Genomic DNA, 19,022 nt, shown 5'->3' on the forward strand with positions numbered 1-19,022 from the left:
ATATCTTGTTTTGTTTTTGTGCAGGCAACATGCAAAACGAGAATCTCCTAAAGCTCATAGGATTAGGAGAGGAGCTGGCTGTCAGTGTGTCAGCTGACAGTGCACTTATGATTTCAGTTTTGGCTCTAATTATTGCTTTATACTCATAATATTATAACTGGATTGAAACAGACCCTAACGACACAAAGACCATAATTTCAACTAGAGCATTTTATAATTAAGTGAAAAGAATTTTTTTTGTTTTATTTTGTAGAAATAGAGGTTCCTGATTTAACTATGTAAAAGAATGAACATGGTTTTGTTGTGGTTAAATGCCTGTTAAACTTGGGATCGGAACCATGGGTTTATTTTGAAAGATTTGATTTTAGAACCTTTATTTTGAAAATCCGCAGTGGAAGTCTGCTACTGGTAAACTGGTTTTCCCTAAGCTTATCCCGTTAGTAGCAATGAAGCTTTTGCTGTGGTAAGTTCTTCCTCAGTCCGCGCTGACCGAACATGAGTTTAAAACATATTTGAAAAATCCTCATTGAGGTTAACATGACAGTGCATTAACAGCATGAACTGCTCATACAGTAGCATCTGAGGAGATTTCAGTTTTATGATCTTGTTTTGAAATTACTGGGTTAGACGGTAGGGAAAAATGGACACGCTGAGCTAGCAGCTAACAGCTAGAGGAGACTGTCGTGTCTAATAATTTGAAACTTCTCTTGATAGTTTGGGCGGAATCCTGTTGCTGGAAACCCATGGTTACTCATGTCCCATGTTATTGCAGGTATGTGTATTTTGAAACATGTATTTGGTTGAGCTGCAGGCTAATTCTGTTTAAGAAATACTGCTTATTAAGTTTTGCCCAGTAGATGACAGCATTGTTCCATTTACTATTGTACATGAAAGGAAATTTTGGCTTTGGTCTGGAAGTTTATTTATTTTCACATGAATGTGAATTTAAGTGAATTAATTTCTCTTTTTTTACCTAAACCACAATGCAGTAATATTTATTATTTTATTTTCCGTAATAAGTTTTGTTGCCATTTTATTTTTCAATCAATATTTGGTTTTTATTTATTTTAAGAAAACTAAGAGTTCCACTATACGATCATTAGCTTATCCCATTAGTAGCAATGAAGCTTTTGCTGTGTTTGGCCAGAATCCTGTTGCTGGAAACCCATGGTTACTCATGTCCCATGTTATTGCAGAGACCCACAAAAGGGGAATAAACCACGCCTGAGCTCTACCCATCTCGAGTCCAGGGAGTTTTACTCATACAGCACCGGACATAGAGGCTGAGTGGGGTTACACTGACAATGTCAAAAAGCCTTGACTAAAAAAACAAATCACATAAATTTGTTTATTGTATTTTATTTAATTTTTTTATTATTATTTTTTTAATACATTTGAAATTTAAAATGGGTCGGTGTTGACCCTAACACGAGAGGAAGGTTAATCCAAAATGCTGCAGCAAGAGTACTGACAGGGACTAGAAAGAGAGAGCAGATTTTTCCTCTATTTGCTTCCCTTCATTGGCTCCCTGTTAAATCCAGAATTGAATTCAAAATCATGCTCCTCACATACAAGGTCTTAAATAATCAGGCCCCATCTTATCTTAATGACCTTGTTGTACCATATTGCACCCTTTTAGAGCACTTTGCTCTCACACTGCAGGCTTACTTGTTGTTCCTAGAGTATTTAAAAGTAGAATGGGAGGCAGAGCTTTTAGTTTTCAGGCCCCTCTTCTGTGGAACCAGCTTCCAGTTTGGATTCGGGAGACAGACACCATCTCTACTTTTAAGATTAGGCTTAAAACTTTCCTTTCTTCAAAAGCATATAGTTAAGGCTGGACCAGGTGACCCTGAATCCTCCCTTAGTTATGCTGCAATAGGTGTAGGCTGCTGGGGGATTCCCATGATGCAATGTGTATTTCTTCTAACTCACTATGTGTTAATAGACCTGTCTGCACTGAATCATTCAATTCAATTCAATTCAATTCAATTTTATTTATATAGCGCCAAATCACAACAAATGTCGCCTCAAGGCGCTTCATAGATACAGAGAAAAGCCCAACAATCATATGACCCCCTATGAGCAAGCACTTTGGCGACAGTGGGAAGGAAAAACTCCCTTTTAACAGGAAGAAACCTCCGGCAGAACCAGGCTCAGGGAGGGGCGGCCATCTGCTGCGACCGGTTGGGGTGAGAGAAGGAAGACAGGATAAAAGACATGCTGTGGAAGAGAGACAGAGATTAATAACAGATATGATTCAATACAGAGAGGTCTATTAACACATAGTGAGTGAGAAAGGTGACTGGAAAGGAAAAACTCAATGCATCATGGGAATCCCCCGGCAGCCTACGTCTATTGCAGCATAACTAAGGGAGGATTCAGGGTCACCTGGTCCAGCCCTAACTATATGCTTTAGCAAAAAGGAAAGTTTTAAGCCTAATCTTAAAAGTAGAGATAGTGTCTGTCTCCCGAATCCAAACTGGAAGCTGGTTCCACAGAAGAGGGGCCTGAAAACTGAAGGCTCTCCCTCCCATTCTACTTTTAAATACTCTAGGAACAACAAGTAGGCCTGCAGAGTGGGAGCGAAGTGCTCTAATAGGGTAATATGGTACTACAAGGTCATTAAGATAAGATGGGGCCTGATTATTTAAGACCTTGTATGTGAGGAGCAGGATTTTGAATTCAATTCTGGATTTAACAGGAAGCCAATGAAGGGAAGCCAAAACAGGAGAAATATGCTCTCTCTTTCTAGTCCCTGTCAGTACTCTTGCTGCAGCATTTTGGATTAACTGAAGGCTTTTCAGTGAGTTTTTTGGACATCCTGATAATAATGAATTGCAGTAGTCCAGCCTGGAAGTAATAAATGCATGAACTAGTTTTTGAGCATCACTCTGAGACAGGATATTTCTAATTTTAGAGATGTTGCGCAAATGGAAGAACGCAGTCTTACATATTTGTTTAATATGTGCGTTGAAGGACATATCCTGGTCAAAAATGACTCCAAGGTTCCTCACAGTCATCATATCACTGTCACAGTCATCAATCATACTTGTTATTAATCTCTCTCTCTTCCACAGAATGTCTTTATCCTGTCTTCCTTGCCTCACCCCAACCGGTCACAGCAGATGGCCGTCCCTCCCTGAGCCTGGCTCTCAGTGATCAGCGATCAATCACTGTTTGATTAGAATCAATCACACTGATCGAAACGTGTGTGTCACAGGTGGATTTTGGAGATTCAATTCAATTTAATTTATATTCCGCCAAATCACAATAGTGATTTTCAATACTGTAATTTTCTGCTGCTCATTCCTGTGCAATATCCCATCTGCCCTCCCATCATATTTCTTTTCAAGATTTTCTTATTTAATCACTAGTGTACATATATTTATATTTATATTTATATTTATAGATACATATATATTTAGTCATCTTTTCTCTTTTACCATGTCTCTCTAATATTTTGCTCCTTACTATTTTTCTATTTTATTTTATTTTATTATATTTTATTATATTTTCTCCTACTGTATCATGCTGCTGAGTGACTGCTGCTCGTCAAACACATTTCATTGCAATGTTGACCCTGTGCTAACTTGCATATGAAAAATAAAACTGAAACTGAAACTGAATAGTCGCCTTAAGGTGCTTTATATTGTAAAGTAGACCCTACAATAATACATACAGAAAAAAAAACAACAACAATCATTTGACCCACTATGAGCAAGCAATATGGCGACAGTGGGCAGGAAAAACTCCCTTTTAACAGGAAGAAACTTCCGGCAGAACCAGGCTCAGGGAGGGGCGGCCATCTGCTGTGATAGGGAGATGATGTAAATATCTGAGTGAAGATGAAGCTGAAATGACTTTAAGACTAAAACTGAACTCAAACAATTCAAAAGCAGATTCAGACCCTCTGATTGTAATCAGATTACAGCTGAATCATGAGATTTCAAATGTAAAGTTAGGACTCATCTGATCAAAGTTCAAGCTGCTCAATGATGAGCATGGACATTATAATAAATGATGGATTTTGTATAGCCTTTACTGAGTCTGTGATAATGACAGAGTGACCCACACTGATTCAAATTCTTCTTCCTCCTGTTATTATCACGCTCTGCACTGACGCATCTTCATATTCCTGCTCCTCTGGATCCACACGGAGCATCTGCTCTTTATCTACCTACCCGTTGGCATGGTGAATGGTAGTATCGGGCTCCATAACTCAAACTGAGCATGCTCAGAGCTGATTGACCTGACTCTGATCAGCTGATCTGGAACAGGAAGCTGCTTCCTGGAATATACCTTATTATCTAATATGAGCTGATTCTTATTATTAATACCTTATTCTCCTCATAGAGCACTGCGCTCTCAGACTGCAGGCTTACTTATGCTTCCTGGGATATTAAAAAGTAAAAGTTTAAACACTTACACCAATCATCAGTGTGATGTCGTCAGTAAATGTCTCAGCCTCTTGCTCACATGACAGCATCTGACTACCTGACCAGCTAGCATTACCCAGCATGTCGTGCAACAGTGTCAGTTTGTAAATGTGCAATAATTCCTGCTCCAAACTGTTATGTTTCACAGATTTCTGGGTGCTGTGATCTTTGACCTGCTAAAGAGAGTCAGCTGTGGATTATTCATTGCTGTGCCTGATACTTGAAACGCTACACAATTCATCAGAGTCCCCTCTCTCTGACTTAGGAAAGGTTGGCGGGCCGCGTGTGCGCCACGGGCCTTATGTTGAATATCACTGTTTGAAATGTGAACATTGTTCTGCTACAGTCAATGGACTAAACCAGAGAAGAAGACAACAGACTTTACCATGAAGATCCTCAGTGTGGACAGGTATAATATCAGCACAACTTTCACATCATATTCACCTCAGCAAACTAAAAAATGCTGACTGACCTCAGAGTTTCAAGTCCACATCCTGGACTCTCCAGAAAACCACAAAGCTGCTTCACTCCTGAATCATTCAGCTTGTTGTTGTCACTCAGGTCCAACTCTCTCAGATGGGAGGGGTTGGACTTCATTGCTGCTGCCAGATAATCACCGCTGATCTCTGACAAACCACAGCTCCTCAATCTGTAAACAGAATCAAAGATGTAAGTTTATTAGAAAATGTGTGTGCTTGAAATCATTCAGTGTTTCATCATCTGTTCAGAGCTGAAAAAGGTTCAGAATGTGGAAGTTTAGAAAATGGAAACTCCAAACAGCTGAAGTCAACAGGAAGCAGCTTGAAAACAAACAGCAAGAGAAAAAACAATGAATATTTCACATTAAAGTCAAACATTTCTAACAAGAGTATTTTAAAGACAGCGTCACTGATGATCATCTTCTGTACATTCAAAAACATGAAGTTCATGGAGACCCACCAGGTCAGCTGATCTGTGGACAGCACCGGCATCTTTAACTAAGTGTGAGAGGTGAGCAGTCTTTGGAAGCCTTTACTGTCTAATAGTGATGTTTAAACGATGACTCAGAGCAGGATTTTGATCATTATTTTGCTTTTCTGCTATTATTATGTCTAGCTTATGCTTCACAGATATTCTCTGAGATATTCTCTGAAATGTTTCCCACTGTTGGAAAAACTTTCACAGTTTCTTCATAAAGAAGATGTCCTGTGGAGTCCATCTGGAAATTTGGGGGTTATATTTTACAGCAATTTCACCTTTGAAAAACAGATTAGCTCAGTTGTACAGCGGTCTTTCTTCAAACGGAGGCTTTTATCTAAGGTGAGATTGTTTTTATCATTTAAAAACTTTGAACGGGCAATCCATGCTTTTATTACATCCCAGCTGTATTATAGTAACTCCTTATATGCTGGAGTTAGCCAGTCCTGCCTGGCAAGACTGCAGTTGGTCCAGAATGCTGCAGCTTATCTTCTGACACGTACTAAAAGACGTGAACATATTTCCCCGGTGCTTGTCTCTCTCTTCACGGGCTCCCTGTTCACTTCAGAATTAATTTTTATTTTTTTATTTTTTTTTTTTTTGAATTTTAAAATTTTATTGTTGACTTACAAAGCCCTAAATGGAGAGACTCCCGGGTACTTGCAGCCTTATCAGCCGTTTGCAGTCGTTGCGTCTAAGCCGTGGAATAATCTATCCCTACACATCAGACAGGCTCCTTCTCTCAGTCTTTTTTAATCTTATCTTAAAATACATTTGTATTTACTGGCTTTTAATACAGTATGAGAGTCATTTGTTATTTCATATTTGATGCTTGGTACCAATATTATAAGTTATTTTACTAGGTATATTGTTTTTCTGTACAGCACTTTGATCAACGTTCCTGTTGTAATTAAATGTGCTATGTAAATGAATAAACTATAACTATCTGTGATAATATGTTAAACACTGAATTATGATTCATATGTAAATGTACTGCCTGTTAATTATTGATGAGAACATAATCAGTAAATATAAAGGCCAGCTGACAGCCTGTGTACAAACAGACTTCAGCCATATGAGTGTGAGTGAATGAGAGCACACAGGACACTCTGATCTCTGAATGTGTGTGACTTAGTGAAAAAAGAGGATTGTACTGAATATATAGTGACTGACAAACAGAGTTTTAAAGAGAAAGGTGTTTGGATTAAAATGGATTATGCTAAGTGAATGTGTGAAGATTATTCAGATGTGAAACAGAGAGAGAGAGAATGATAATAAGGTGGGGCTGAAGATCAGAGAATGTCATGTAAACGCCTGATTGGTGGACTAGATATCAGACCGACAGTTTCAAAGTTTTCCCTGTGGATTATAACTTTAAGAAGATGTGACATTTATCAAGGAATCCTGCTCTCCGGATTATTTCCATGAACACTAAGCTGGAACACATCTACAGTACTGGAAGTGGCCATCTCACCACCAAACTCTCTGTGTACATTCACTTTTTAACCCGTTGTGAAACAATTAAGGTGTAAATTGGAGTACCTATGTTAGTGCCTCTAATAGGTTGCTTTAATCCTTCCAAGTAATATCTTCCGTTAGAGTCTGCGGTCCAGGCTTCTAAAACCATCCTAGCTTAACAAGTACTACAATCTAGAGGAGAGCTGCACTAACAGGTGTGACTGATAAGATCTGACCTGCAAGGTGTCATAGTCCTGTGTCTTTTTGACAAATTGTTTGTCAGTTTCTGGTGTTTTACTGTTTTGTTGATGTTTTGTGTTATGGTTCATATTCAGATTCAGTAGCAGTCTTAGTTGGTCTTTTTTGAGTTTCTTATATTCACTGCTTAGTTCCTTCATTATTTAGTATTTTCTCCTTGTGTCTTTGCTTTCTGTGTTTATATATGTTGTGCGAGTTCTTATATCTTGTTTCCCTCCTCATGTTTCATTCTCCCCCAGTCCGCCATGTCTCTCTCATCTCCTCTCTCTCTCTCCCTCATGCTCCTTCATCTTCCCTCGCTCCCTCTCGTCTGCCTTACCTTCACTCCTGCGTCATGTTCCTCCATTTCCTGTTTTATTGTGAAGGTCTCGTATTTACATGTTCGGTGTGTCTAGTTTTGATTCCCCTGTGGCGTCATGTTAATTTGTGTCAGCTGTATTCCCCATGTGTTCTCACTTCCTTCGTTATCCTTCTGTGTATTTATGTCAGTGTCTCCCTCAGTCTTGTGTCGCAATCTCCCTCATTCCCTGCCAGCCTGCCTAGTTTATTTTTTATCCATTAGTTAGTTTTTCCTTGTGTCTGGCAATCTGGCTGTTTTGAGTTTACTTTTCACATCCTGGAGTCTGCATTTTGGGTTCTCCATTCCTGCCTGCCCCACACAGTTTATAGCACACGGATACTCATGTTTATTTATATCATGATGAGCAGGGAAGTTATGGACATCAAGTCTGTCAGGCTACCCCAGTCCCCTCACCCACATCAGCTCAGAATGCTGCATTATCTACTGAGTAGGACTCAGAGGGTCAGGGATCAGAAGTTCTACAAAGAGTAGAACAAGACTTCCTGTATAGAGGTCTGTGGGCCTACTGACCCACAGTGTCAGCACAACTTTCACATCATATTCATCTCAGCACAACTAAAACATGCTGACTGGCCTCAGAGTTTCAAATCGACATCGTGGATTCTCCAGAAGAACACACAGCTGCTTCACTCCTGAATCATGCAGCTTGTTGTAGTCTCCACTCAGGTCCAGCTCTCTCAGATGGGAGGGGTTGGACTTCAGTGCTGCTGCCAGATAATCACAGCTGATCTCTGACAAACCACAGCTCCTCAATCTGTAAAAGAATAAAAGATGTTTATTAGAAGTTTGTGCTTGAAATCATTCAGTGTTTCATAATCTGTTTAGAGCTGAAGAAGGTTCAGAATGTAGAAGTTTAGAAAATGGAAACTCCAAACAGCTGAAGCCAACAGGAAGCAGCTTCAGACAAACACAACAAGAGAAAAAAAGTTGTGTTTTTCCTTCCAGGAACCACATGACTTCACTTTTAAAGGTGAAGTGTGAAAGAAATGGACATATTTGAAGTCCAACAACACCTTTTTCCAGTCACATTATTAAAGCAGATAAACTGCAAGCTCATTTTCATTCCAACAAGTCGTCTTCTGACCTGGACTAACAACACTGGTTTCTATGTGCAGCTGGCTGTGAGACCAGTGCTCAGGGACCGTCTACAAAGTGCAACACTGAAAGAACATCTGATCATCTGAAACCAAAGATGGGGTCCATCCAAGAGACAGGAAACAGAACCAACAAAATAATAAAGAGCACTATTTGATTTTCTAACATTTCAGGTCTCCAAGCCAAACATATTAAAAACATGAGTATATATATGTTTCAGACGCAGCTGACATAAGGAATTGCGCCATGCGTATGGAACTAGCTGTCTGTTTTTGAAAATCCTGGGGGGAAAACCGCGGTACCTGAAAGAGGAAGTAGCTCTGGTTATCAGAGTTTAACAGATGCACTGCGACGCCTCAAGAGCTCAGACCTCACATAACTGTGGATACTGTCTGTTTGCTTTCCCATTCACACGTTAATAAAAGGTGTTGATTACGTGTCTGTAGACTTTGTTAATCAAAATTCCACCACAGTGTAAATAGACTGCAGAGTCCTGGCCTGATGAGTTATTTCTGTGTTGTGCCATCTGCTTTGCCAGGTTTTGTTTGTTCCCCCGATTTATAAGTCATGGCAATCCTCCTGGCACTTAACAGCGTACACTACATTACTGTTTGTGACTGGGGACTAGTGATGTGCGGATCGATCCTGAAATATCGATTCCTCCGATACCAGTCATTTATGTTCTGGAATCGATTCTCACATTAAAATATCGATATTTTAGTAATTTAAAGTAAATTTGTAGTTTATCATTAACAGGAACACAATGGAAAGAAACTATAACATTCGGATTGTCTACATTCAAAGGAACTACTTCCTCTTCCGCCTTTCATAGTCATGTGCAAAATATGGCTGTATAAATGTCTCGTAGCCCCTTAGCGCACTCACAACAATAGTTGAGCGTAATCGTAGTCACGTGTGGACTTATTTTACCCCCACAAACAGCTGAGACGTGGTTTGCGATACATGTGGCAAAAAAGTGCTCCAAGAGTGTTGTGGTGTGAATAAGGCACGGCGGGTCCAGGGATCAGCGTTTTGAGACATTTTATTTACGACACCAAAACCACCCCGCAACCCCTGAGTCCTCGTGTTTTTAAACTTGGTGGACGTGATTAAGGATGCCGTGCAGGTGCGACCGCCCTCCCTGCAAGGCACCGCAGGCCACGCCCCACCACATACCCCCATCACCCGACTGAGGCCGGGGAGCCATCCGGCCGAACCTACTCCCCCCACCGCGAGCGGGAGAGGGGATCAGCCCGGACCGTCGGCACCCCCGGGCCCTGGCCTAGCGAGAGGGAGGTGTCTGTTCTGGTGGCCGCCCACTTATCCAGTGGCGCCGGTGATGAGGTGGGTCCGGGGGTCGCCCACGTATCCACACCACACGCCGGCCTCTGGTGGAGGCGAGGCCGCTCTGCTCCGCCCGCCGACCTCGGGTTTCGGTGGCGCGGACTCCCCTTGCACGGGCACCTCCGACTTATCCCGCGGCTCCTCGAGCGCCGCCTCCGCTGCCTCTCCCGGCTGGAGCGGCTCCTCGGGCGCCGCCTCCGCTGCCGCCGCCTCAAGCAGCTCCTGGCATGGCTCCTCCGTCACCACCCACGGCTCCTCTCCCTCCAGCCGGCGCAGACCCTCGCCCGTCTCGTCCTCCGCCTCCGATTGGAGCGGCTCCTCCACCGCTCCCGGCAGCTGCAGCCCTTCACCCGGCTGTTCCTCCTCCTTCGACAGGCTCGGACCCCCCGCGTGACTCGTCCACCACCTCCGGCTGCCGAGGTGCCTCCACCGCTTTACCACCGTCAGTATACCCCGGTGGGGGTGGCGGCGTCGAGGTCGCCCAGGCCTGGAGCAGCGCTGCCAGCTCCGCCATCTTCCCCAGGTGGCGTTCGCTCTCCTTCCGCAGCTCTTCCTGTTGGCGACGCACCTCCGCCGCCTGCTCCCGCTGGGTGGCCGCTATTTCGGCCACCATCTGGGCCAGCTCCTCCCTTCCCTGGCTCCGGTAAGGACCCGCCATGCCGCCTCCTGGGTTTCGGCACCAGTGTGGTGTGAATAAGGCACGGCGGGTCCAGGGATCAGCGTTTTGAGACATTTTATTTACGACACCACCACCACCCCGCAACCCCTGAGTCCTCGTGTTTTTAAACTTGGTGGACGTGATTAAGGATGCCGTGCAGTATATGAGCGACTTTGGTCTTTGCGATGCATGGCGCTCCCTTCACCCCACCAGTAAGGAATATACTTTTTTTTCACATGTTTATCACTCCTACTCTCGTCTGGATTATTTTTTGGTCAGCAGCTCACTGCTGAGTGACGTTTCAGACACTGAGATTCACCCTATAACTGTCAGCGATCATGCTCCTGTATCTTTAACACTAATGCACAAGAATAATACTATGCCAAGTAAAAACTGGAGATTTAATACATCACTGCTTAAAGATGAAGACTTTATTAAATATTTTAAAAAAGAGTGGACTTCATATTTAGACTTTAATGACACTCCCGGAACATCAGCTTCTGTTTTATGGGAAGCAGGGAAAGCTGTGATGAGAGGTAAAATAATTTCTTTCTCATCACATAAAAAGAAAAAAGAAAACAAAAATATTCAGGAATTAGAAAAAACCATCAAATCACTAGAAGAAGCCTACGCGTCCCACCAAGATCAGGAAACATTGAACAAAATACGCAAAACAAAACTAGAATTAAATGAGATAATTGATAAAAAAACAAAATTCTTAGTACAAAGACTACGCTTACAAAATTATGAACATAGTAATAAATCCGGTCAATTTCTAGCAAACCAGCTAAAAATAAATAAAGAAAAAACAACTATATGTGCTGTTCAAGATTCATCTGGGAACAATATATGAATCGAAACAAATAAACAACATTTTCAGGGATTTCTATAAAACGTTGTATTCACCACAAATAAACCCATCTAAAAAGGAAATTGATCAATTTTTAGACAACATAACTCTCCCAAAATTATTAGACTCTCAAGCAATGGCACTGGATTCGCCACTGACATCAGGTGAACTCCAGGAAGCCCTGATAAGTATGTCCAATAATAAGGCTCCAGGTCCAGACGGCTTTCCTGCAGAATTCTACAAAGAATTCTGGACGATTCTAGCACCAGTTTTTTACAGAACGTTGTTAGAAATCAAAGAAAAGGGCAGACTTCCATCAAATATGAATTCTGCAAACATTAATCTCCTGCTAAAACCAGGCAAAGACCCTGTATATCCCTCAAGCTATCGTCCAATATCCCTTATTAATGTAGACCTCAAAATAATCTGCAAAGCTCTCTCGAAGAGACTAGAGAAAATAACCCCCCTTTTAATTCATCCTGACCAAACTGGTTTCATAAAAGGTAGGCACTCATCAACAAATACACGTAGATTACTTAATTTGATAGATTACTCATACAGTAAAAACCTTGAAACTACAATATTTTCCTTAGATGCAGAAAAAGCGTTTGACAGAGTTAACTGGAAATTTCTATTTGCGACTTTACACAAATTTGGTTTTGGATCTTCTTTCATCAACTGGTTAAAAATATTATATAATTCCCCAACAGCTTGTGTCAGAACAAATGACCAGACATCCTCCAGCTTATGTCTCCTGAGGGGCACCAGGCAGGGATGCCCACTCTCCCCTTCACTGTTTGCAATTTTTATCGAACCACTAGCAGCAGCAATTAGACAGAATTCAGCAATTAAGGGCATAAAATGCAAGAACGTGGAACATAAAATCAGCCTTTATGCTGATGATGTGTTACTCTTTCTCCAAAATTCACAAACCAATATCTCTGGGGTGATTGAACTGATAAACTCTTTTGCAAGAATATCAGATTACTCAATTAACTGGTCAAAATCTACAGTCCTTCCTATTAATTGCTGCTTCCATAATTCCTCTTCTACTCCACTGCAATCGGGAAATATAAAATATTTAGGTATTAATATTTCTCCCAAGCTTGCAGATCTAACTAAATTAAACCATACCCCACTTTTAAAGAAAGTAGAAGGTGATCTGGCTAGATGGAAATGTCTACCCATATCACTCATTGGAAGGGTTGCTGCTATAAAAATGATGGTATTACCAAAAAATAAATTATTTATTCTCAATGATCCCAACTAAACCGCCACAAGATTGGTTCAGATCTCTAGATTCATATATGTCCAAATTCCTTTGGAAAAATAAGCCCCCACGTATAAGCTTAAAAACACTACAAAAGACCAAGGATAAAGGAGGATTAGAACTACCTAACTTTCAGCACTACTTCTTAGCCAACAGGCTTCAGTTTATCTCAGGATGGCTAAAACATACCCTCTTAGATGAACCTTGGCTAGATGCAGAACAAGCACTTTGCAATAATCTAGAGATTTCAGATCTACCATTTATCAGCTCAAACATCCAACGACATGAATGCTTCAAAAGCATCAACATCAGCTCTTCTCTGACAGCATGGTGGGAGTTTCTGAAATTGACAGAGTCTTCATTAATCCCATGCAAACGTACACCTATCTGGAACAACCCTGACATATTACAAAACAATAATATGATAAACTTTTCAGATTGGAATGGTAAAGGAATCAAATATGTAGAACATATACTAGAAGGAACAGAATTTATTTCATTTGACAGACTAGTTACACAATATGGGATCAACAAGAAAAGATTTTTAGAATATCAACAAATTAAATCCATAATAAAAAAGAAATTTAAACCGGGTCAAGTTGAACTACAAACACCACCAAGTGTGGTTCAATTTCTTACTCTTAAAACCCCCAAATTACTATCCAAAATATACAGAATGCTTTCTAAAACAGATGAATCAATATCACTTCCTATTGCAAAATGGGAAGCGGATTTATCAGTTAACTTAGACCAAAACTTCTGGTCTCAGATTTGCTTAAAAACCTTTCATCTAATCAGAAATCCCAGTCTTCAATTAATTCAATACAAAATACTACATAGAGTGCACTATACAGGTCATCGGATGTTCAAGATGGGCTTTGCATCTACCACCAACTGCTCACACTGCCAAACTGTCATGGTCCCTGTGCCTCCCCGGCCAGCCCAGTGTGGCCACAAGTGTTGTTGTTCTCTCACGCTCTCTCTCTCCTACCTGTCTGCCTGGGCGGAGCTCTGACTGGGCTCCTGCCCTTGGCCACGCACCTGCTGCTGATCAAGCGATTGCAGTTCTCTGGCTTTTAAGGCTGGGGCTCTGAGCCATTCGTCGCTGGAATATTGAGTTTGACTCCACGTTAGTGTCATTAGCACCAAGTCCAGTGAGTACATGCCCGCGGTAGTCGAGTGTCCTGACAAGTTGCTTCTTGTTATTTTTCTCCAGGAAGGAGCAGGGAAGACAAGAGCAGCGAGCACGGGGTGCGGGGACACACTGGAGCGAAGACCACGGAGCACGAACTTGTGGGTGAAGACACGACACGGAAGTCAAGGGGAAAACATGGGGTTTATTCTGTGAACTGTTGTAAATAAACGCACTGCCTTCATCACAAGTCCTGCATCTTGGGTCCTCATTCCCCTCATCCCCACGGTCTGCCCCAGAGACCGTGACACAAACCAATTCACCGGACAATTATATCCACGCTCTTTGGTTCTGTCCACCAGTTCAGAAGTTTTGGCGTGAGATATGTGAAGACTTATCAAAGTGTCTGAAATGTAACATTCCAACTTCCCCCTTGGTGTGTTTGTTGGGCAGCTTAGATAATGTCACTTCAGAAAAGAATATAGCCCATATGGTTTTCACTGCCCTATGCATAGCCAAGAAAACAGTCCTCATGAACTGGAAAAATAAAAACAATCTTAATTCTAACCAATATAGAAATTATCTATTAGATTACATCAGTCTTGATACAGCCTCTGCCACCACATCAGATCAATCGCTCTGGGCTCCTCTGATCAGCTCCATCACCTAGTGGGGGTGGGGGGTCATATTTTGGTCTCGCCTTCACTGTTGTGATTGGTGTGGGGGTAGGGTCAGGCTTAGGGCGTCAGGGGGTTCCCCGGGAGCATCTTCCTTGGGGGGCTCAACCCGGGGTAGCGGCCATGGCCAATTAGGGGCTCTGTTGGCTCTTAGGTGGCGGTTTCCTCGTGGCTACGTGCAGCGGGGCTAGGGGAGGGTCTGTGCTGACGGACGGGGGTTACTGACCTGGTAGCCTGGCTGCCCCTGGGTGGGTCCGGGACGGGCGTGAGGTTCTGGGGGCGCTCCGGCTCTGGCCTGGGGCCCTGGCCGGGCCTCGGGGGCCTGGGTCCTGGTTGGTGTGTTGCCGGGGTTGTGGGCGGGTGGGTGTATGGGGGCCCGGCCCTGGCGCGGGGTGCCACCGGTGCATCGAGCCACCTGGGGGGCTCTTCAACTGGGGGGGGGGGGTTGTCACATCTTGCAGGAGCTTTCCTCTCTCAGGAACTCTCTCTGCAAGAGGGGGAGATACAGGAGAGGTGGAGGAAGATCTCAGCCTGGGCGTCTATTGTCTTATGTAGTCTGGAAGATGAGTGGATGATGGGGTGGGCGCAGTTTTCTCTGTGGTGGGGTTGGGTGGACTGCCCCGGGCTCTGTGGGGCCGGGCGGCGCCACTGCACTGGGCCCCGGTTCGGATGGGCCTGGGCCCCCCTTCCCTGGCGGACCGCGGGGTATGGGGGTGCCTACTGGGGTCAGCGGGGGAGCTGGCCCCAGGGAGGGGTCACTTGCCCCTCCCTTCCTTCCCTCCCCATCTCCAGCTGCCTCCCTCTTCCCGCTCCACCACAACCACCCACACATGCAGGGCCTTGGAGTAGGGGTGTGTCACCAGGGTGCAGAGGAGGTAACCCCCCCCTCTGTCCCCTTCTGGCTGCCTCTGCCTCAATTTTATCCCACAACTTAGACATTCACATTACTCACACTCTCATTACACATACATATAGGATCTTGGGGGTGGGCACGTTACACGGAATCCCAATTACCATCAGGGTGTACACCTCACCCCTGGCGTTGTTGCCCACCTCTCAATTTTAAATACACGTAGACATTGAGGGCTAGCAGGAGGGACTATGCGCTTACCTGCTGCTCTCTGGCAGGTAGCTCCATGCCCTCCTGGGTTTTAAAGGCACCTTAGAACACACATACATCAACACTACAATGAGCGGGTGGAGGGAGGTTAGGAATCTTCTCTCACCCTCGTTCTCTGCGGCCTGCTGGAGCAGGGGGGCTAGGAGGAGGAGTTGGCCGTCCGACTGGGGTCCGGAATGTGGGGCCTCCCTGCTGCTGCGGAGTCGGGGCGGTCTGCTTCTCCCCACTGCAGGGAAAAGGGTAACACAACCTGGGTCTGGGTGCAGTTCCCCCCTCCAGGGGCAAGGGTACCTAGACCCGGTTCGTAGAGTACGCTTAGGGAGTGTGATTGTGTGTACAGCGTCTCTTTATGTCTGTCTCCACGTTGGTTGAGTGTGGAGTAAGTGCATATGAGAGCATGAGGGTGGGAATGGATGTTTGTATCTGTGTGTGCCTGTATGTCTGTGTCTATATGTCAGGTTGAGTATCAGACGCCATCTCTCTGAGGACATCTCAGGCCCTCCAAGGTTTAGAGGCCTATCTCCCCCCACCACTTCCCCTGCCGGGGGCGGACTCCCTCAGGCATCGGTGCGTTGGTGGTTCTTTGTGTCCGGGGGTGGGCGTCCAGGTACACACCGGCTCACTCCTTGGCGGCTGCTTATCGGGGCCTGGAGCCTGGGGCTCGCTTGGGCCACTTCGGAGGTGGGGTGCCCCCGGCCTCTCGGCCTGGGGCTCGGTCACTCAGGCACAGCTGGCTGCCGGCGGGGCTCACGGGCACGTCACTGCAACCCCCCCTGGCTTCTGCTCCGTGGCTGCTGGGTGACCCCTCATCTGGGACTCTCCTCAGCTCTTTCTGGGACAGTGGCACGGCTGCCCCTCTGTTGGTCTTCCTTGGTCTCTTGTGTTCTGGGGGCCTCTGGATGTCTGGTGTTTTGATTTCCTCCATACCTGCTTCATGCCCTGGAGGACGGGGCAGTGGCCCCCCACACCCTCTAGCACATAGGTGTCAAACTCTGGCCCGCGGGCCAAATTTGGCCCGCAGCCTAATTACATTTGGCCCGCGAAGCCATACCAAATTACTATTAGAGCTGGCCTACTGGTATTATACAGCTAATATATATATTGTTTAGTATTAAGCTTTGCTTGTTCCATATTCAGTTTTTCAGCAAAACGTGTTTGAGTCCATAAGAAAAGATTCATTCTTATATCTGGAGGAATAAATATATTTCAATAAATATTAATGTTAGCCTGCGACTTTGCTCCAGTTTTGAATTTTGGCCCACTGTGTATTTGAGTTTGACACCCCTGCTCTAGCAGATCATTACATGAAGGAACCTTTTAAGAAAACAAGCGCGTCCATGCTCACAGGTGTACACACGGGTGATCACACACACAAACTACACCCTTTTTGGCTCCTACCTCAAAGCACACTGTGCTGTCGATCTTACGTGCTGCACAATAATGTTTAATATTTAGTATTTACTGTCATATTCCCATATATCATTGTGATGTTGTTTATTCTATTACTCTCGTTTTCTTCTGCTTGTTTTCTTTTTTCTTTCTCAACAGGTGATCCAGGTGATCGATATATGTATTTTTTTTTTTTCTGCTTATTCTGTTGGTTTTTGTTTTATGCCCTTCTCCCCCGTCCCTCTTCTCAACTGTTTTTCTTTCCCTCTTTCTTTCTCCCTTTTCTTTCCCCCAGTCAAGTCTGTCCCGTATTCAGCAAGTGAAAATAAAATAAAGAATAAAAGGTGAATCAAATGGACCATTACGGCAAAGCTGGGATGGTCAATTTGGGAAAGAAAATCCGTTGGGCATCTTTCTTCGCCTTTAGACAATAATTCTGATGGCAAAAGAGCCAAACGGGACAGGTTAAAAAAAAAAAAAAAAAAAAAAGGATGCCGTGCAGGTGCGACCGCCCTCCCTGCAAGGCACCGCAGGCCATGCCCCACCACAAGTGTAAAATATAACCGGGCGCTGACGTAAACTCTTCTGTTTAATCATTTTCTGTTTGACGTTTATTCAGCTGTGTGAAAACCCTGGAGGAACCCTCCCGAGGGATTAATAAAGTTAAATTTAATTTAATCTAATCTAATAACTCTCAGCCAAACCGATTTACTCACAAACAAATAAAACACTGAAAAAGCCAAACAATAACATTTTTAAGTTATCAAAGTGACTTACAGTATATACACACACACACACATATATAGTACCCTCCATGGAGAAGGAGGCTAGAGGGCAAGATCAAAGTAGCACGGAGGGAGGTTAGCCAACTAACGGAGTTGCAGAAAGGTGCGACAAAGAAGGTGCATAAGAAATACAGCAAGCTGTCCATACCTGAGGCCTTGGAAACTGCCAAGCAAAGACTCACAGCCTTGGCCAGCCGCTTGAGGAGGTCCACCAGAGAGATAGAAGGCAGGAGAATAAACCAGCTGTTCTCCACAGAACCAGCAAAGGTGTACTCTCAGTGGCAAGGGAACAATAATAAGAGAACAGCACCACCAAGGCTGGAGACGGAGCAATACTGGAAGAGCATATGGGAGAAGGACGCAAGCCATAACGGCAATGCTCAGTGGCTAGTGGATCTGAGGGCAGACCATAGCGACCTCCCTGAACAGGGTCCAGTAACCATCACAGTGGCAGATATCCAAGAAAGGGTGTCCAGTATGAAGAGTTGGACAGCACCAGGGCCCAACATGGTTCACGCCTACTGGCTAAAGAAGCTGACTGCACTCCACGAGCGTCTGGCAGCACAAATGAAGCAGCTGCTAGTTAACGAGGGACACCCAGAATGGCTAACCGAAGGTCGGACGGTCCTGATCCCCAAGGACCCCAAGAAGGGACCAGTCCCCTCCAACTACCGACCAATAACCTGCCTCAGTACTACATGGAAGCTCCTGTCAGGCATCATATCGGCTAAGATGAACAGGCACATGGGTCAATACATGAGCGGGACACAGAGAGGAATTGGCAAGAATACCAGAGGTGCAAAACACCAGCTACTGGTAGACAGAACAGTCAGCCGAGACTGCAAGACCAGACTGACCAACCTGTGCACTGCCTGGATTGATTACAAGAAGGCCTATGACTCAATGCCCCACAGCTGGATACTGGAATGCCTAGAATTGTACAAGATCAATGGGACCATAAGAGCCTTCATCAGGAACTCAATGGGGATGTGGCGTACAACACTAGAGGCCAACTCCAAGCCCATAGCACAAGTCACCATCAAGTGCGGGATCTACCAAGGAGATGCTCTGTCCCCACTGCTGTTCTGCATAGGCCTGAACCCCCTCAGTGAGATCATTAACAAGACTGGCTACGGATACCGACTACGGAACGGAGCAGTTGTCAGCCACCTCCTGTACATGGATGACATCAAGCTGTATGCCAAGAGTGAACGAGACATCGATTCACTGAT

The 19,022-nt window shown here is 44.3% G+C and overlaps 1 protein-coding gene and 1 pseudogene across 1 annotated transcript in view; both read right to left on the reverse strand.

The window, feature by feature from the left end:
• Window positions 1-8,025: 8,025 nt before the first annotated feature.
• LOC148101133 (NLR family CARD domain-containing protein 3-like) overlaps window positions 8,026-19,022 on the reverse strand; it is a 30,465-nt gene continuing 19,468 nt past the window's right edge. The window contains exon 9 of the mRNA XM_087845736.1: window positions 8,026-8,224. Within this exon, the coding sequence (XP_087701862.1) occupies window positions 8,026-8,224 (199 nt within the window). The remainder of the gene's footprint in view (window positions 8,225-19,022) is intronic.
• LOC148101134 (uncharacterized) lies at window positions 9,886-10,642 on the reverse strand (annotated as a pseudogene).

This window comes from Neolamprologus brichardi, chromosome 9, assembly GCF_056152115.1.
Source record: "Neolamprologus brichardi isolate AB-2024 chromosome 9, ASM5615211v1, whole genome shotgun sequence".
Lineage (NCBI taxonomy): Eukaryota > Metazoa > Chordata > Actinopteri > Cichliformes > Cichlidae > Neolamprologus > Neolamprologus brichardi.